General features: G+C 42.3%; 1 protein-coding gene across 5 annotated transcripts in view; it reads left to right on the top strand.

Moving 5' to 3' along the window:
- LOC127369479 (partitioning defective 3 homolog) overlaps nt 1-21,486 on the top strand; it is a 333,391-nt gene that overhangs the window by 302,204 nt on the left and 9,701 nt on the right. For 4 of the 5 annotated variants that reach the window (XM_051410907.1, XM_051410906.1, XM_051410911.1 and 1 more), the window contains 2 exons: nt 12,433-12,553; nt 21,239-21,366. In XM_051410907.1, the coding sequence (XP_051266867.1) occupies nt 12,433-12,553; nt 21,239-21,366 (249 nt within the window). The remainder of the gene's footprint in view (nt 1-12,432; nt 12,554-21,238; nt 21,367-21,486) is intronic. The other variant, XM_051410908.1, reaches the window with a different exon arrangement.

The raw sequence follows: 21,486 nt of genomic DNA, 5'->3' as shown, positions 1-21,486 counted from the left end.
TGTGTGTGTGTGTGTTTTGTCATACCTGGAGGATATGTGTTAACTCAGCAGGTTGAGCATTACCAAAGACCTCTATTGTTCTGAGCTCTACAGAGAGTTCTCCAAACACTGGCCTATAATTAAAGGGCTCACTCCTACTTAATGCTTTTGTTCCCATGCCCCCTGCCCTCCCCCCTCCAAGCTAGGGGTTAAGGATAATGAGCATTTTGTGTATGTGGGTGCACATGTGTGCATATGCTTGTGTGTGTATCCAGACAGACGTAGCGACAGTATCTTAATTTAGTTTCGACTCAGTGGTGCGTTCATTCACACATCAGCCACCACAGTCACCATCTGTGGGCAAACCCATGACCGCTTGGCCTGTTTTATTTTTATTAGCACTAGGGGCTAATCCTCTGTGGCTTGTCTGGGACTGTGGGGATACCATCACAAGTGTCTTCCCTGTCACCCATTCCTTAAACCACCTGAAGGTGACAGTGTTTTGTCATCAGTGCCTCTCAGCTCCCTTCACTTAAAGTGCACTCTAAACCCCCGGCACCAAAGTGAGCCACCTAACCAGGCCTGAATAATTCTGTCATTAGGAGCTTGGCTGAGTGCTTTGCTGTGTCACATTTAAAATGCGGCTCCTTATAGGGTTTTTCGCCTATGAACATGTAGCCTTGCCAAAAGGAGTGACTGTGTTATGAGATAAAATAAAAGACACACAGAGAGAGGAGTTCTATGAGAACTACTTTCTCTTTTCTCATCCCTGTGATATCGTCCCTCACGTTCCTCTCATGAAGCTGTAGTTTCATTTAGTGTCTGCTGAAATGGCAGGAGTTCCTCTCAGTGGGGGGAGTTAATTAGATAGATTTCTGTTACTGAGGACACAGACGCTGCTTCTGTACTTTTCTGTAATTTACTGTCTTTTTGCTGCCGCCCTCTTTCATCGTATCTCTCTCACATTTCTGTTTTTCCCGACTCAGAAGCAGTTTAGTTAGAGGATTAGAAGAGATTACACTGTGATCTGGTTTGTGATAACAACTCATATTTGGGGAAGGCCTCCTATAGTCACCTGCAGAGAAAGGAAGAAAGAGACAAAACATCAAGCTTCTTTGTGTGAAATGCTTACAATTTGGCCCCATGACAGAGTCATCCTTATTAGCCTGTCTGCTGAAAGGGATGGAGAAACATTATCAGATCTCTGTGAGCGAGCTGAAGCCCAAAGCCCATCTTAAGTTACACTGGTTCAAATCCCTGTGGCTGAGAAGAAACAACAGGACAGGCCTGATGTTAGTTTAAAGAAATGACCACTGAGACGTGCTTTATCTCTCCCATTCGGGGGGTTGGTGGAGTGGGGGTGTTTTTGAATAAGCATGTGTGTGCACTGGGAACGCTGCCACTGCTGCTATCTTGTAGACTAAAAGCTTGTCACAGCTGACCTCATAGCTTTCTGTTGCGCTGAACATGGACAGTTATGGCCCTCTAAATCTCCAGGGAAGACAAAGACGCTCTAAGATCATCTTTGGCCTCGCTGCAATGTCACAAGATCAGGTTTTGGAAAATATCTACATATTTGTCAGTAAGAAAGAATTCAAGCCAGCTCTTGTTTAGAGTTGTATGTTGACTTTGCTCCTCTCCAAACCATGTGATCTTCCCGCAAGGGTGACACCTTATTTATTTAAACCAATTGACTTTAAAATATATAATTATACTTGACTAACTCTGCACCTGATGGCCTTTTCCATGCCTTGATTATTGACTGCCATTGCTCCTGATTAGCATGTCGGTCACAGGGGAAGCTGTGGCCCGCGGTCATGATGATAATTGAGATCATAATCACAGCCAATGAGTTTGTGTGTGTGTATGGTGGTCGTAGTGGCGGATTGGGGGGCTCCCAGCCGTCACAAGGGTTTTTGATTGATTGATGCCTGATGCGAGATGATTGATGCGTACTCACATTAAGCCGAGTGACGGCCGCGCTGAGGTCTCGCCATGGCTTTAGCAGTTTAAGGCGGCGTTACGGCTTCATTAAGGCAGAGAGCCATCGCAGCCATAGATCATGGCGGTGACAGGCCAACATTATGTCTGGCTAGGTTGATAATGATATCATGAATGTGAGGGTCACAGGTTGAAGGGGCATTAACATATGTAAGGCTCCTGGAGGTTGATGGGAGATAGCAGTAACGGCAGGGTTTCTTCTTCACTGATTTGAGTGTGTGACTTTATGTACTGGTACAGATGCACTACAGCATTGTAAAACACACACAGGATAGGTGGATTTGAGATGTGAATATGTTTTACATGCATAAAGGTTGAAAAAAACAATTACGTTAAGTAAGTAAGTAACAATCCCAAAATTATTGTTCACTAGAAAAGTAAAATGTATTTTTTGAGCACATTTTGTTTTGTGTAAAGTTGATAAAGTTTATTTTATGAGTCTGTCATAAAAATCTCTTGTTGGTGCTTATGGTCCATTTTGTTTAGGGGTAGGAGACAAATCATTCTAAGCGTTGTTATGTGAACATTGATTAGTCTTTTTTAGTTCTGATTCCCTCATTTTCATCCTTTTATTCTTCCTCTTTTTGTCTCCCCATCTGTCAGTATCTGCCAACCTCTTGACCCTCTCATTGATTATTACACAACATTGATAGCCTAAATTGAAATGATGCTGCCAGCCTCATCTTTTTTTTTCGTTTGTTCGTCTGTCTGCGTTGGCCATTACTAAAGGTCATGACCCCTGACCCCCTCCCTCTTCTGTCTTTCTGGCTCTCAGAAGAGGGCTCCAAGACTTAATCCAGTAATGGAGGAGACAGGAGAGCAGCCAGCACAGGATGCCAGGGGATGCAGGGAGGGGAAAGGGGCAACAGCTCCACTCTTCTCCTTCTATTCCCTTCCCTGTCATTTTTTTCTGTACCTCTAATACCACCAACCAGTAGTCCCCCTTCCCCCACCCCGTTCCCTCTTCTCACCACTTAAAGCTGGGACCAGCTGAGCCAGGAGCAAAAAAAAAATCATTGGAATCCATCTTTTTAATTCTGCTTTATTACACCCACTATCAATATTGTTATTGTTTAAAGTGGTCCTGGCTCTAGCCGAGCTCTGACTGACAGGAGTCCCACCGTGCATTTCTTGTTAATTATGTATAGAGGAAGTAGCAGCGGCACAGGGGGTCGTGGAAGAGAAGACTTGGGGGCTGCTTGTGTAGAGGACAGCGAGGAGAGCTACGGAGGGCTGGCGTGAATTATTTACCGCTGGCTCGTGGCTCGCCCGCTGAGCACCAGGCACTGACATTTGGAAAGAGAGCGATTGTCTGCATTCAGCACAGTGTGATGTCGTGCTGGAGTAAATGAGACACTTTACAGGTGCAGGCCTTCCAGAAGGAACCTGAGAGACCTCTGTGCCCTAATAAAAGAATGGATATCTGCTTGGCTTGTTAGTCAATTTTTTTAAAAATGGTTATACACGTGACCAGATATGCCGCAGTGGAAAAGTAAACCTTCCAAGACAGCCAGCCCAACTGAAAATGATGCACCAGATGTCAAATGATACATTTCTGAATGCATACGTAATATATGGCCAATTCACCAGTGCCGCTTAGACCCATTTGAAATCTAATATTAGCCTTTCATTATAGGTAGCCAGTGAGTGTGTGTCACTCTGGCAACGTGCTAGAATAGCAAACGAGTGAGAGAGGGTCAGCTGCATGTGAATATTTGCATCTGGAGTGGATTCATCTGCTCATTCACATGCTGATAGCTTTGCATAGATTTGCATTAAAGGACCATAACAGTGTTTTAATCCATTTAGTACATTTTTACACACAGGAAACCATTGGTTTTCATTCATCACAGAATGCTATGAACATCAACTTGATGCACTCTCAGTAGGCTGCCAACGCATAGTAAATAAAAAAATACTTTTTATTTTTACAGTGCACTATTGTTGCATGATAATTCCGTTGCAAATGGGAATTGTTTTTAAAGGTTTTGGGTCAAATGTTCAAGTGGTGGTGAGAAGTTCAGACATCCGCAGAGGTCAAGTGCTGCCCTTTAATTATTTCCTAATAATGATCTCTCTTCAGTTTAAAGTCTCTTCAAGTTTTAAAATCAGAATAGAGCAATATTTGCCTTCAGGTAGTAAAATGCAAAACACAATTTTATCCTTTGGAAAATAGTCAGTAAATCATTTATAATTTGTAATTATCTTCAACTTGAAAAAGAAAAACAGACTCCTGTGTGATTACAGTATTTGGTAAACACTGGATATATAAAGTACATGCAGTCACTGTCCCAGACATGACCAAGTCAGTGAAGGTTAATTTACCACCACTTGAAATCTGAGATGTTTTGGATGGCACACTGGATGAAGTTGGAAGGTAGCTGACATCACTAACTTTTTCATGGGAGTAGTATTCCATCCCATGCTCTGGCTTTTAGCAGGGGCTCACCCCAAGACCTCCAGTCTGTCTGTTTTCCTGCTACTGTGCTGAGGGTTGTGGTACACTGTGCTTGAAAAGCCTGTGCCTCTCTATAAGCCTGCAGGCATTCCAGCACATACGAGCAGCTGAAGGATGAAGCAGTTTTAGAATGCAAAGTTAACAGTAAGTCAAGAGGGAAGGAGGGGTTAGTCAGGGGGTTGCAGGGTCACACAGCTGTGTGATGAGCTCAGTTGGACCTGGCCGGGCAGGTTGGAGATGTTTGCAGGACTGTTTCTGTGGGACTGTGACTGTGGCAGTACACCAAGATTGAGAAACAGGGAACAAGCAGCTTCTCCTTTTTTCTTTTTATACTCCAAAGTTTCAAAACTTTTTAAATTACTTTGTTTTCTAGTTTCCCCCCTCGAATATCTCATTCTCACAACAATTTATTCACTTTCATTTAGCAGGTTGTCAAACTTCAGCCTTGGCATCTGTTTTACGCAAAGCACTTGTGGCATCCACACTTGGCTGGACAAACACGTCTCAAGATCCACTCGGCTCCTTCTTGTCTAAGTGCTGACGGCCGTCTAGCCCGCACTTCCACCAAATTCTCCAGCCCTCTTTGGGTTTTGAAGAGCTACTCGAAAGAGAAACCTGCAAAGGTGACTTGTCCCTGCAGCACACCAGCCTTACTGGGCATTTATTTGAGGTCACCTAATGCAAAAAACAGCAACCAATTTCATATTTCATGGCGCCAACCTATACTTAGACCAAATATTTTGGTGTCAGGGTCCGTAAAAGAGTATACTGGAAGCCAAAGTCATATACCCCCAGCTCACTTCTTCTGGTGTCAAGCTAGCTGATATCTCATAAAAGCTGTCTTTAAAGCCTGATGGGCTCATAAAAGCTGAGCTAACCTGTTTAGATGGATACTTTAGCCTATGGCCTTCACACCTTATTTAAGACTTACTCTTCACTCTTCCTACCCAGAAGAGGAATGCCTCATCAGATTGCCTCTGTGCTATATAAACAGCCGTAACACTGCACAGTACAGAGGTAGACATGAAAAATTTGGATTTGAAGGGAATTTTTCACCCTGTTATAAGACTCGGGCTGTCATGTGTTTTCATACTGTTGATATGCTTCTTTGAATATAGATGATTTACTGTATTAGAGTTCTGCGGCAAGATCCAGCAAATGAATTTTGTATGTGCTTGCAAGTTTTGGGCACGTGATTAACTTTAATCATTAGCATGCAGTACAGCTTTGTCTCATTACGAAGTGGCACTGCTCTGAACTTACTACGATGTGTATGCATGTGTGTGTGTGTTTGTGCCTGTGTGAATACATTATGAAGTCCCAACCATGCTCCAAGTCTCTCTCTCTCTCTCTCTCTCTCTCTGAGTGTGCAAGTGCCTCTGAATCAATGGATTGAGATTACAGGCTTTAACTTCAAAGTTCATCTCTTTCTTCATGGAGGACGCAGCTGTCAGTGAGAATCAGCTTGGCTCCTTTCTTCACAGAAAATAACTTATAGAAAAGTTGCCAGCAGTTTAGGTGAAGAAAGTTCTCGGAGAGTCTATAAATCCTATAAATCTTTAGCCCTGCGTGCCCAACATGCTTTCCGCTCCACATGATGGTGTGCATTGTATGAAAGCACCTCAACATCTCTCAAAGAAACTTTGTATTTTTTTAATTCAATGTATGAGAAGGACAGAAAAGTGAGTCAGAAAAAGGTTGCTGTTGGTAGATATAAATTGAGTTACATTGGATTAGATTTGATGCAACTCATTAGAGTTAACTAAATAAATTTGTGTTTTCTCAGAATGTATCTAAAAGTTCAGTCTTAGTAGTGTTTGTGCCTTTCCATGAAACGTTGAATGTACTGTACAGTAAACTTTCACATACTTAATTTTACACTAAAATCAAGAGGAACAAACATGGAAGCAGTGCCAGCTTTTTGAACTTGGCCTCTGTAAGATGTATTTGTTCAAATGGACAGGCACTACGACCTACTGTCTGGCCCCCTGTCTGTCCTTCGCTCTGAGTTAGAGCAGCTGCCGTTGCCTCACAGGATCAGTTGAATAATTGATACATTTCCGGACTGCACCTGAGCATCCATCTTTTTTCTTTTTTTTTACTTTATTTACTAGAATGTTCTGGCTACCCAGCTGGCTCTGCCACAACATTGCCTCCAGCCATTTCGCTGGCCTGTAGAGTCGATTCTCAGCCTCTTTCTCTTTTAGCATTAAAGCCAGAGACCATGTATTGGAAGTTTTAAAACAACCAAAAGCACTTTTAGTTCCACTTTTGTAGAAAAGGTCACACCTGTTTCCTTCTAACCACAAGTAAGACATCCATACGGCACAACATGCAGAAACAAAAGCGCCTTTGATCAGTTCCAGTGCATTCTCTTTGGAACTAAAGCTGTAAAACTTGATGGTGAAAAGGCAGGGCAGAAGGCATCAACGGTGTCTCTCTCAAATGTAGACAGCTGCAAGGTCGATTCCTCTCTTGCACCTGTATTTTAGCAATCCCTCAAACAGGAGGATGAAATAGAGAGAAAGAAAGAAATGTTTGTAATTAAATTACTTGTAGTGACGAGTTGTTGTAGCACGTGTCCTTGGGGTAATAAAGCAAACTGGGGTAAAAGAGGGGTGCCAGGCTTTATACAGTATGTGCTGAAGCAAATGGGGGTTTTGAAATACTGAGGGGTATAAAGGGACAAAGAGAAAGCTGAAGAACTGCTGCTTTTCTTCATTTTCTGTTAACAATGTTTTCTTAGTTTGAGGGGCCTTCTGTGGTTCCCCTCAGGGCAGAGCTGTTTCTTCGTTTCTCACACTAGGGAAGCAAGAGATGAACGGTACACCAGGGGCCTGCAAAATGCTGGACAGCCTGTTGGAGGAAGCAGCTCTACAGACGCTACTCCTTTCCCTTGCTAATCAGAGCTCCACACTCCCCAGTCACGCCACCATCATGGCCTAGGCAGATATCCCAGATGATGGCCTCTTAAGACCCCCAAGGACCCCATATGGGCTGTTTTGGAGTCAGAAAGGAACCATGGATACACATACACACACATTCACACCCAGCACAACAACAGCAACAGCCCCCATCACAAAGTGGGCTTTTCAGCTGGCACGGCGCCACTGTCAGTGCATCAGTCACAGGGGGACATGGGTGAAGTCAGAGCCTGACAAATCCAGGGTATTATCAGGCCTTTGTCCAGCTTGCAGCTGTCACTTACCAGGCTAGTGGGAGAGGATGAGGGGGACAGAAGGGAATTCATGACCTATCCCTGTAACCACAGAGGAGGATTGAGGCATTCAGAGATAAAACATGTGGGAAGAAGAAGAAAGAAATAAAGGAGAGAGATGAGGCAAGAGAAAAAAATGGAAGATATTTTTATGAAGACGGAAAAGAGAGTAAAGTGGAGTGGGGAAGAAATGCTGGGAGAGCACTATATGCTTCATATGCTTTGGTTTGATTGCAAGAATCATGGCAGATTGGCCGATATATGCTGATTTCCTCTGAAGACTCTAAAAAAATGTTTTATCTTTGTCCCACTCCCCTTCAAAAATGACCAGCGGTAATGCAGATCTTATCTTTTTCTATCATTGCGGTAGGTCCCAAAGGCTGTCCATCTCCCCAAAAATGCCTCATCTTTCTGTCTTTGAAATAAATGAAAGTCCACAGGGCGATGGAATAAAGATGAGCTAAGCCTTTGACTTGATGCAAGATTGCCAAAGGGCCCAAACTTAAGAAGCCTGCCCCCTCATCTGCTGCATGGAGATACTGGGGCCAGAACAAGAAACCAGATAATCTGATAGAATTTCAATCAGTAGTGATCAGATAAGAAATAACAGACCGTCTGATTTTGAAGTCACACCGAAGCCCCAACAGTTCAGCCTTTTCCACTTTACTTGGAAATGAACAAGTCTGTGACAACTCTCAGAACTCCTGTCAAACTTCCCTTGAAATTTTATCCCCAGGATTATAACACTCCGTAGCTCTCATTCTGATTGGCTGGGACTGCCCCCTGACCTTAGGTATGCTCATATGACCCATGTTACACTCTCAGTGATTGGATTACTCCTTTATTGGCCAGTGGCAGTGTTTATAAGGCATGCCGAGACTCAGCGCGGCTTTGATCCACCAACAGAAGCGATAGTGTGCCATAGTTTGCATCCTCGGCCTAAGCCTTGTGGTGTGTGAGACATCTGCCAAATCCTCCTGGATCAAAGGATGACTATTACACAGACAGGCGTCCACATACCCCCAACTGCAGCTTTAGAGGGCCCATGACCCCTGTCAACGGGTCAGGTTGAAAAACACAGGTGGGAATGGGGGTCAGAAAGAGACACATGCACACCACTGGTTCCTCACGGTTTGTCATGAATAAAAACCTGAAAATGGGATTTACTCACAAAGCTATATTCATCAAAAGTTCAAAAAGCTTTTGGCTCATTTTTTGTTGTTTCTTGACATTTTTTTACTTAACTGCTTTTATAATCCTGTCTTAATAATGAGAGAATGAGTAGGAGCAGCAGGAGGAGAATGAGATGAGTAGATGGTCTGTTGTTGTTCAGATGCAGCTGAATCCTTGTTTTTCGACCTGACTCAGCGTGCCTGTGAATTCACAGGTTCACCTCTCCCAATAAGCCTTGAGAATAAGCTTTCAGCCAAGCTATAAATACAGCAGCGGTGTGACTTTACTGAATACAAGTGTCTATAAAGTGAGGAGAAGAGAGACAGCTAAAGGGAGATAGAGTGTGTGTCGGCTTCTTTGTACATCTACGTGTTGCCGTCTGTGTTCCGTGGGTATGTTTGCGTGCGTTTGGGAGCGACATGGCCAACCTGAGAGGCCAAGTGCTGACATTTCAGTCTGCGAACACACGGATGAATTTTGAGCAAATCTCATTATACAGGACAGAATGAAGATGCTGGCTGAGGAAATGCTATGGCATATGGATACTTTATCTCTCCCATGTTTTTTAATTACTTTACGGGCGGCATCCCATTTTCCATTGACTCATGTTTGAAAAGAGGGCTTTGGGAAAAAAAACAGCACTGGGACTAAGCACTGCAAGCTCGTACGATCATGATGCAGACAGCCTGCCTGTACCACTGAGTACACTTACACAACCTGTGACCTTTTTCCCTTATGCACAAACACATGGCTTACAGCAAACTGATGAGCCGCGCTCATTCATATTCCCTCATACACGTCTATTGCTGGCTGGGGTGACACATTTATCCTAATTGCTGAGATGGTCGGCTGAGATAAATTGCCACCAGTTTTTCCCCAATCTTTTCTTTCAGCACTTGTTCTTCAGGCCCATTACAGACGTTGATGTATTCACAGGGGAATTTATAAGCAGTGACACCTGATGCATCAGCAACGATCATGCTGACTAATTAAACAATGAGGTGCCCAAGCATTGGGGAGCTCTCAGAGAAGGCGGCTGAATCCATCTTCTTTATGTATGGAGACAGGCCTGCTACCGGCTGCTACAGTGATAGTGGGCAGCTTCTGGTGCCTCTTTGATTCCCGCTCTTCCTCGGTGCTGAGCTTCCCGGCTCTTTTTTCCTACCATATGGATATATTTACATTGGAATAATCCATGGATTGCTTTTCAAGAATCCCATCAACTGGGTACCCCCATGGTGGGTGAAGGACCAAGAGGAGAAGCCCCTGCAGATAATCTAGATATTGCACAGGCCTCCTTTGAACTGCCATGACAAATTCACCCCTCGTAAAATCCCACCCCCACTCCCAGCCCCTATGCGATACAATTTCCATTTGTAGCACTTTGAAAAATATATTGAAGTTCCTCGCTGCTAGTTCTTTAATTTGCTGGAGATCTTGTCTTCGCTGATCTTCCCCCATTCCACACCCCACTACTTCATCCACCACACACTAGAGCATACATTTGGTCATATACAGTATACTCTTCTTTCTACTGACACCTCAGTGGGCGAGAGAAGGGCAATAGGTCTTTTTGTGTAGGAAGTGTATTGGACTCAAGCAGCCAGTTTATATCCTAGCTTGTGGCCCTTTTTCTGGATCCCCAGCTGGTCCCCACTGCCCCCTCTGGTTCCTCTAGCTTAGTGGTGCACGTTTTGAGATGCTGATGCTAGCACTGGCCCTCCCTGTAGGGTCAAGGAGAAAAATTTATGAGGCTGTTTGTTTGGAGACAGCCTGGTCTTCTCTTTGACCAGCCTCAGGGATTAAACTAATTGCATGCATTGGACTTCCCAGATCTATGTTTGGTCTTTTCCCACCCATTACATTCTTGTCAAACATCTTTCTCGAGCAGGGATGATGACATATACTGTATTTCAACATGTTTGGAAATGTGAGGAAAATTAATTCAGAATTGCATATGTGTTTATTTTTTCCTCTCAATTGCATGCTATGTACGATTTAGCTCAGGCACACACATTTTCTTCGAATATATCTTTAGGTTAATCTAAAATCCTTTTGCTATATCGGTGTTTTTTTGCATTAACAAAAAGATGTACATTGGTACATTCTGAAGCTGATAATGGTTTGATAATGGTTTAATAACTCTTGTGCGCTACTTTTGTAGTTAAAAGTAATAGAAACTTGTACAATAAAAGAGAGAAAATTTGGGGGAATCCCATCTCTTATGAGCCTTTAAGTGTTGCCATAGATTTTCACATATAGTCTATGTAGCTCTGTTATTTATAGACTACAATTAGGTTTAAATTAAATAAAATTTCATTAACATTGCATATGCTGTTTAACCTCATGCAAATATAAAAGGAACATTGATTTAGTAATGAACAGTAATAGAAGGACTTCGCCATCACCCCACTCCCTAAAAGCATAAGCCAGCTCACACCCTAGTGAGCCACTTAATTGCCCACATCCACATAAAAGACCTAATGTACGCTCCCGCGCTCCCACACACATAAGGCTATAGGAATCAAATGGAGTATAACTAATACAATTGATTTTGATCAGGCAGTACGAATAACACGATAACCGTGTCTCGCCAAGTGCTACTCAGGGGCATGCACCGAGACCCGTTCATCCTTTATGAGCTGCTATTTATTGTGCTTTTAATGAAGCTTGATTGGCAGCATGTCCTAGTGCCCATTATCATCAGAAGGATGTGCTCATTCTAATCTGCAATTATCGCCATAATTGCGCCCAGAATCCTCTGGGCCCAAATAAGCAATCACTTCCACCGCTGGTGTGCCACCTGTAAGTGCTACTCAGGAGGACACACACAATGACAGGGTGTCAGGCCCTAGCTGACTTAGTTTCTCTTCCTTCTCTCACATGCTTTTGATTAACCTTTCCCTTTTTCTCTCAGCACCACCCCAGAGAACACCCCTCCTACCTTTATCTCCCTTTCCTTCCCTCACCCTATCAATCCCACTCCCTACGTCCCCAAGCTCCTATCCCCTCCCAGCACAAATTCCTAACCTTTGGTCACTTTCATCCCTGTGGTATGCATAAATGGAGGCTTATTATCAAGCCAGTTGTCTCATCATAATTATGCGTTTTGTCATGTGCTGCCTCTGTAGCTGGTGATAAAAGGAGAGCCTGATTAAGCTGAGGCAAGGCTATTGATTCCTATTGACAGGCCCCTCAAAGCCTCTTAATGAAGGGGATGTAAATGAGGGTTTTCCACAGTGTTTAATGACTGCGTACCATAAAAGGCCAACATTCTCCTGCAGTCTAAAAGGGACATGCATCACTCACAATGGTGCACAGGGGACACTTTCAGTTATAGGGGTGCTCAGGAGATTGGAGGCTGGAAGAAGGGAGGGTGGAAAGAAAAAGCACATAGAGATGTCAGTCAGGTATGCAAAAGGGAATCAAGACTGTCAGATTAAGGGATGCTCAACACAGTCTAGAGGGGTGAATTATCAGATATGAAAAGGCATCAGTAACAACATAGCTATGTGCTTGTTGAAAAATGAACACCAAATAACCACTAATACTGCTATCTGGTTTCTAGTTCCACTATCTCACCTCCTCTTCCTCTCTCTCCCAGCAGTGAGATGGCTCCCAGTAACCACGACCGGATACAAAGGCTGAGGCATGAGTTCCAGCAGGCCAAGCAGGAAGAGGACCCAGAGGACCTTCGGCACACCTACAGCTTTAACCAGTCCTGGGTGAGTGTTCGATAGGAGCTGCGCTCCATCAGAGTGGCGCTGAGCTGCACAGACCCAGAAACACAAATACCCTATACTCAGAGCTCTTAGAGTGATTTGCCCTGATGCACCACTGGACACACTGATTAATTGATTTCTCACACTCAAATAATTTTATTCCTGTAGAACCTGATCTGAAATGTATTTCTTTGACTGCTAGTGACATGACCTTACTTGAATCAGAGTTTGGGCAATATAACACAGCATAATAATATCATTGTACAATCATCAAAATTTCAAAACTAAATACATTTTATTATTGGTATTCTCTTGATGTTTATAGCTGTCACCCATTTCATTTGATCAAATATACAGCAGATAAACACATAATTGTAAACTGTATTCTTTCCAGCTGATGTTAGTGATACAAAGTGGGAAAAAGAAACACTGAGCATAAATGTGATGTGTTTCCTGCGATCATTCCCAGGAGAAGATATATCTGCAGACTGCAATTAAGTAGAGTCATAAACTCATGCATCCTGGGATTAACAACAATAACAATCTTACTTGTAAAATGGATAATAATTGATATAACACAGTGCGAAGCCCGGCACAATATCAACTTTCAGTGGATCCATGAAGTGCCTCATTCGTATGCGTTGTACGACTGCCAAACTATCTGACTCGTGTTGATAAAACTTCAGGTTGCTGTCCCAACTCCTGCCAAATATATTTGACTAATTTTGAATTCAACCTTTGACCCGGAACTAATTCCTAATTACTCATCTCTGTCTCTGCCTTTTCCGTCTTGGACATATGACACACTTATGGCAGGAGAGAGGAGAGGAACTGAACGGTGGAAACATTTGATGAAAAGTGACTGTTAAGGACTTTGAGGCAAAGTGAGGGGAGAGAAGCTGAAGACAGTGAGGCACACTGTTCATTTTAATTTTCATTAGACTTGATTAAAGGGATTTTTAAATTAAAATTTTTTAAATTAAACTGTTTTTTTAAGCCGTTCTCCTCTCCCATGATTGATCTGTACCAACAATGGGATTTACTCGTCATAATTGGAAAAATGCAATCAAGTTAATTCCTTTGTTAATTCATTCAGACTTGAGCTCATATTCCTTCCTGCTGTGTTCAAAAAGTTCAGCTGCGTCTGGAGTTTAAGTAAAGAAAGACTTCATTTAATCTTTCCACATACATATTAAATCACTAATGATTTTAACATGCAGTTCCACTATTTACTTTACTCTAACTTCTGTTCGAGTGATATAACTTATTGTTTAACACTTTATTTAAGTTCATACATCCGCTTTTTTGAAAAAAAATGACCAAACAATAATCGAGCCAAACTCATATAACCGAGCAGGAACAAGTTAGAGGTCAAATATTTGTATATTTTCGCAGTGTAATGGCTTGAGACAGACATAGCTTTTTTTTGTCCCGTGACTTTCCTGACCTGGTTGTGGAGGAAAGACGGCTAATTGTTACACAAAGCAGAGCTGTTTTCTAAATTACGGGTCAGAATGTCAGACCTTGAAAGTTAAAATATTTGGCATCCAATTTTCTGGAGAATTATCAGTGTCAGTTTGTCAATTAAATTGGCCTGGAGTGGAGGTTTGATATGGCAGGAACCTCATCCGCTGTTTTTCCTATCCAAGTTTGTAACAGCCGTAACAGCATACTTCCCACCATGTTTTTGTACAGAGGAACGCAGACTTTATTTGCTCAGGATTTCCTCCAGTGTTAGTCCTACTGATGGTTGAAGATCACTGAAAGCGGACAACTCTCTCCACTGTTTTCTTAATCTCCCTCTCTCTTCCCGTTCTCGCTGTCAAAATGAGACGTTAACTGTTTGTTTAGTACTCAGCAGTCTCAGTCCTTCTCTCTGAGCCTCTGAGCTCCTAATTGCTTGTGATTGTTGACAGTGTTGAGCATACCCCCTCCATTCCACTAGTAATAAGATATAGGCCCGGCCCTGGAGTATTGAAGTCTATTTTATTAGTCCTCTTTCATGTTATTTTAGTCCTGTGAAAAAGGATTCACAATGGCAGAGCTTGTTAGGAAAGACACAGGCGTACCCATGTTATGTTTCGACACTGATTAAAGGAACTCAAGGGAAATCATGTCTTAGTGTCATGCAAAGCAGAATGGATATGGCTCTATTCTTTGAGGCGGACGGGGCAAGCATTTTGATATGAAAACCAGAGGATAAAAAGGAGGAGGCAAAAATTCACACATATGACCGTAGATGTGTTGGTAAATAGAAGAATAAAGGCAGAAACATCCTTCAGAGATGTGCTTGCAGAGGGAGGGAGAAAGAAAGGTAAAAGCACAGAGAAATAAACTTTTATTCTTCATTTGTACTTTCCATTTACACTTTATATTTTTAGACTGATTGTGAAACTAAAAACTCTGGGTATATTTCAGAGAATGAACTTGTTGCATTCAGCTCTGGGTTTTCATAAGCGTAGGTGGAGGCATTAGTGACGACAATAGGATTTTTAGAAAACATTTTGACCCACACAAAAACACAACCTTGTGTCTGTGATCCATTCTAACCTATTATGGGTACTTTTTGTACAGAAATTGACATCTTTCTTTTCAACAGTGGATTTCACTCTGTGTCATTGCTGAATGTCGTCTGCAGTGATGAAAGTGAAACCTCCGTGACCTCCACTTTTTGTAAATCAAAACATTCAGTGAATGTAACCAGGAAAAGGCAAGATGCTCGAGAAGGTAGTTAAATGCCTACCACATCAAAGTCTGCAAAACTGCACTTTGATGCACGCTGTCCCTGAGTGCTCAAGGTTGCATCGTAATGGCTCCCACGCAGATCTACAAGCCAGAACAGGAGCAGCTGCTGGCATCTCAACACATGGCTCGGTTGTAATATTTCTATTGTATATTTGTTGGAAAAACAAACAGCAGCAGCTCAGATTTGCTCAATCACTTATCCAGATATTGCAATTAAAGTACTATTGACAAAGCAATCTCACCTCAAGGTTCATTTAGTAGCTGTTGTGGATCATATACCATAATCTGCATCAGAAGATGGAGTTTTCCCAGATGTCATGAAAACGTTCTCATTAAGGTTGTGTCTTTGCAAAGATCTGGCGATATATATCACAAAATAAGGGTCACCATTCACTATATTGTAAACATTCAAAAAAGAAAATATCTAATTTTAGGAAAACGTTTGTATTATAAAGAACATAAAATCTGGGCAAAATAAATATTTTTATGCAACCTGAACATGCATTTGAATTTATCACAATCCCCGTAACATCCAATGTTTACAACACTGCTATGTAGCTGTTAGGCCCTAGAGGTAAGACTGCTTTGTCAAGATCTGTTTCTAGGTTTCAAAAATGAAGTCTGAAACTCAACTAAAGCCAAAAACTGTACAAATTAAGCCCAATTTTAGCCCTAAATTGTTCACCCCTGACTAAAAAAAATAATGAACAATATCTGCCAGATGCAGTTTGAGGGGGGGCACAGCAACAATTAATTGTCTGAATGATAAACAATCTCTCAGTCAATCTGTTGGATTTCTGGCAGGTCTGAAAATCTTGTTTGAGCAGTTCCATGATCCTAATTCCTTCGTGGCGGCTGTCAAAAGATCCATCATAAACTTTACTGAGTTTGTTTTAATATTACTGGAGTAGTATATTACATTTTGTGGCTAAGTCTGTAGACGACTGTTATATAAAACTAAGCTTTGCTGCAGACAGACCAGATTGTCTGCATCTTCAACCCACTGTGGCTGGGTATCTGTCTTGTTTTCTTCTTACTTTCCGTTCATAATAGAATTGCATAAAGGAATGCCTCTTTTCCTTTTTTTGTCAAAATTTTTTAGGAATCAGTCATCTTGTTTGAATGAAGTTTATTGTCACTGGACAAAAGCGACCAAGCTTAACATAAGCAGTGTAAGCAGTGTCAGCTCCACGTCATGGCTGGTCCGTTGGTCCGTACTGAGCACAGAAGTCGCAGGTTCAGTCTGTGCAGAAAGGCCTGTTAGAATTCGTAGTGGTAACGCAATGTGCAAGATTAATAAAAATGCACGGGGTCTGCCCATATTTTTATTTAAGAAATGAAATAAATCTTTTAATTAAATCTTTTTTTGCCTGTGGTCACATTCTTAAGATTACAGATCAGTCCAACAGTATGCCTAGTACTGCAGTACACAATAGTGTCTGCTGCAGATCCCAAATAAACTGCTGTCACATATGACCTGGGGAATGATAATGATAATGAGGAACAGCTACAGAGGGAACACATTGAGCCGCGTGAAGTCTGAGGCTCCCTCTCTGTGACCCCCGGCTTGTCTCTGGGGTGTTGGAGACTGAGCTCAGGTATGTCTCCTGTGAACGCCTGTAACGACAACGCCGAGGCCAGTCCTCGAAGCCCAGCTCCTTCTTAATGGAATAATGACCGGGACACGAGAAGCCCTGTCTATCATGTAGCCCCCTAGCCAACACACACAATTAGAGCTGGGATGCTTTCTCTCCCTCCCCTCCTCGCTGCTCTGTGAGAGGGGATTTCCAGATGTTCATCATAAAGAGCTATGTATTTTCCAAAGCGTTGCCTTTTTTACTCTTTCTCTCTTTCTCTCTGTCTACGGCAATAAAATCAATTTGTGCTGTTGGGTTGGAGCCTCAGTGAGCATGACCACACAGAGGAGTGTGAGCGCCATGCTGGTACCTTGGATCAAACACACAACAGCAGCTTGTAAAGCCCATATTTATGTGAATTCTTTTGATTTTATTATCACTCTATCTCCTGCTACCAGGATACATGTGTCTACAAGCATTTGTTGTATTTATGCAAACTTGGGTTACTCTAAGTATGGTGCTTACATATCGTTGGGTGTTTGTGTACAGCTAACTCTTTCCTAGGTGATCATGTGGGGATAATAACTCATAAGCCACTTTTAGCTGCAGTCACTTGACTTCCCAGAGGCTAAGGGTTAGAGTTAAGACAGCATAGCTCATGACAGTGTGTGAGCCCCTGACTATAACCATTCACACAATACATGGAATGCGGTATGCTGCTCATTAAAAAAAAAGTTTTAGTCCATAATTGCATGTATTTGGAACAAGAATCATCATCATCAATCATCACAACATCACACATTGTTGCGTAGTAAATGTCTTGGAATAATACAACTGATTATAGGTAAGCCAGCTGACTCCTAGGTGTTTTTCACAGTTTGAACTCAAAGACCCCGTAGAAGAGGAGCAGAACATACTTTAGAAAGCAACAGCCAAATCCTTTAGCCACTCTTGATTATATTTGTGAAGCTTTTTCCATGCTGAGAGGATTCTCTTTCTTCAAGATGTGACTTGGACTTATGGTCCTCTTGCTGCTATCACTAAAAATAACTCAACATTTCTGTATTTTTCAGCCAGATCTGGTCACGTCAATTATGACGATTTAAATCGATCTTTTGTCAAGCTTCTTCTCAGTTTGCACAACTATGCTAATGCTAACTGTCAAGGCTGCATGGGTGATTTATGGATAGTGCTGTGCAGTGATGTGCAAGTAGCAAGCATGGACTGATCTCATGATTACAGTCGCTGTAAGTAATAGGACTTGCCAACATATTTGAGCTGCACCTCACAATCAAGTTATTTAGCTTGTTGGGAGTGTGAAATGTATTTTTTTTAGCAAATACAATATTGTTGTGCTGTTCCAGACACATCTGCATGTGCACAGATGTATGCAACATGCCTTCACACCCAGCTTTTTTATTGAGCTCAATTTACTTACCAAACTGTGTGTGTTCACAGATAAGATGGAGAACAGGAGGAGAGGAGAACAAAGCAATTACACTTCTCTTATGTAGACATTATTACATATCTAAGCACTATTGCCCACACATTCATCCACAGATATCTTCACAATAAACATGAAACATTTTGTTCTTCCATTTGTGCGTGCTGTGGAGTCCTTAAGTGATGTGGAGATAACCAAACCAACCTCCCATTCACCATGGTTTCCTGGTGCAGGGACCAGGAAATGGCAGACCACACTGCTTGCTCTCAGATGGATACTCCGCCCCCGGAGCTACACACTCCGGCGACCGCAAATGGACTGGGCTAGCTTATAATAAATTGGCGGAATTGGATCGTGCGAGGGCTTTAAGAGAGAATCATTATCCAACTGGGCTTTTGTCAGGTCTGTCTGCCCATTAGCAACTTAAATGCCTTCCATATGTGTGTTTGTGTACAAGCACGGCTGCTCTCTTAAAACTGTTCCCTATGTGTCGGGCTACAAACATCATGAGGAGCGTGGGCGGTAAAGCCATATGTTAGGGCTGACCCATCACAGCAACCTGCTTTGATATCTGAAAGGTCTGTGACCAGCTCTGAACCAAGAAATATTACACCTTGGCTGTCTTGTTTTGAACTTTTAAATCTCAACTTCCCAGCTGCTTTCCTGGTCCCGGATTTTTGATAGCTGCAAATAATTTTCATAATTATTTCCCCCCTCAGCTCACCGTCTGTGAACGCTCTTGTGTTTAAACAGGTGGAGAATTATTTTCTTCTCCGTTCTCTGTGACACCACCAAGGAAACAAGGGAGAGATAAAAGCGTGCCGTATTGACATCATTTTTCACATTATTGGATAAAAACGAACAGGGACGTCTCTTTGATTCGATTTCAACAAATGTCATGTTTTATATGGCATTGTATTCCAGGCCTAACATGGAATAATCTGATTCTCCTTCCCTGGATAATGCCATTACACTGACTGATTTTCTCTCCTGGCTATTTCTCATGCATTTCTCTTGGCATGGCGTCATCCACCTCAACCCTTCAGTTTGAAACCGAAGCGTCAAACACCTCCGGATTCCTCACCACTTCCTTTCAAATCACATTAAAAACCCTCAGTGTGCGTGACTAATTATTTTCTCACAACCGCATTTGGCCCCAGTAAAATAATTTCTCCTTTTCTCTTACTGTTCATCTGATATTCGTTTATGTGCTCTACACTTTCTGAAAGGGGAAAACGTGTTGTTACAGCAAAATCTGAAACATATGAGTCAAATTCACTTCACCCACGTGAAATACTATTATGTTTTCAGGACTTGGAGGGCTTGAGAAAGGACTTGTTATTGACGCTGAGTGAAATGTAATTGCGCTGTTATTGCAGCTGTCCAAGTGAGGAGGAAAGCAGCCATTTCAAGACCACAAGATGTTTCCAAGAAGACATTTTTGCTGACAGCCTTTCCATCTGCCATCACACCTTTACCCCATCAATCCATTCCATCATGTATTATTACCCCCTACCCATACCACCAAATTTAAGAAAATCTCTTTCCAAGCTATTAAACGCAGATTCTTTGGCGGTTCTGTTCAGTTTCAAAACTCAGCTGCTGGTAAAATAGTGAAAAGTGTTGCTTAATATTTATCTATGCACACAACACGTCCACACTCCCACCTGCCTACCACATTAGCGTCCAAGCCTCATGAAAACTGACACTTGGTCAAGCCACACTCGCTACACCTCCTCAGCTCGCCTCTGTTTAATTGGCTTGTCATGTTCTTTCATCAGCCAGCTCGTTAGCAGCGCACTAGCGTTGAGGGAGATGATATCTCCATGTCAACCCCTCCGATGATCAGACAACAAACACACATACACACTGGTACAGGTTAGTGGTGTGTAGTCAAGTCACACGCAAAACTGTGAAATGAAGCATAGTGGTGCTTACTTTGTTCAGAAACACACAGCGTACACAGCAGTTTAGCAAAAGATTATCATATTATGTATAAGGGTATATCATATAAAAAGCACTGTTTAGTAAAAGTAAACCAAAAGAGATTAGTTAGCATAAGCACTGATAGCCACTATGGCCGAGCAGACAAAAAAGAGCTCCATCAACAGCTGACAGAAAATCCAAGACTAAAGGCCCAACAATAACGTGGCCAGTCTGTAGTTTGATTGTGACGTCCTTTAATGAGAAATGCATTCTAAATCCTACAAAGGAACAAATACAAAGTCACTAACAAAGTCACTGATGTAGAAATTAAATCGGAGATCAGAGAAAATTACATTGAAGACATCTAAGCACATCAACTAAAGTGCATTGGAAAGGTGCTTTCAGCCATTTTGAATTATTATGAAGTATTTATGATATAATAAGTACAGCTAATGTTAAGTTTAGTTAGTTGACTTTGCTGTTGTTAAAATGGATCTTTGATCTGACCACTTTGAGGCCTCATTTTCCATTAAGAATCTTGCAATCTGTGCTGTCTAGCAGTGTGGTAAACCAAGGAATACGTAATTGATAGAAAGATCGTATCTTGCTGAATTATTCCTTTAACAATATTATCAGGGGACTTTACATCTACTGGCACAGGTGCGTTTTTCAATGAACTGTCATCATAGAATCACACCTACTAACTACCTGTTCCCTGAAGGTAGCCTGACACCCACTGTCAAACCACCTGCTGTGCTGAGGGAAAAATATTCCATCATCTGTGTCTGTGTGTGTAGGCGTGTGTGTGTGTGTGTGTGTGTGTGTGTGTGTATGTGTGTAGGTGTGTGTGTGTGTGTGTGTGTGTGTGTGTGTGTGTAGGTGTGTGTAGGTGTGTGTGTGAGTGTGTTTTGTAACCCAAAGACAAAAATGTTTCGTTTCTATGTTGCTGTGCCTGAACTGTGTGTATCTTGACTTGTGTACCTGTGGAAGTTACAGGTGAGCAATGGGACGGAGACACCGAGCGGACGCCATTCAGTAACAGTCGAGTCTCAGGTCCAGAAACAGCAGCAAGAGGACAGAGATGATTTCCAGCAAGCACAAAGACAGTACAGCTCCCTGCCACGGTGAGACATCCTCTCCCTTTATTCAATCTAATCAATTCTGTCTGTCTGTCTGTCTGTCTGTCCGTCCGTCTGTCTGTCTCTGTGTCCCTCTCTCCCTCCCCTCTCTGTGACTTATCACGT

Source organism: Dicentrarchus labrax, unplaced genomic scaffold, assembly GCF_905237075.1.
Source record: "Dicentrarchus labrax unplaced genomic scaffold, dlabrax2021, whole genome shotgun sequence".
Taxonomy (NCBI): domain Eukaryota; kingdom Metazoa; phylum Chordata; class Actinopteri; family Moronidae; genus Dicentrarchus; species Dicentrarchus labrax.
Note: the sequence above shows the minus strand (reverse complement) of the source record. Positions and strands in the feature narration are given on the sequence as shown.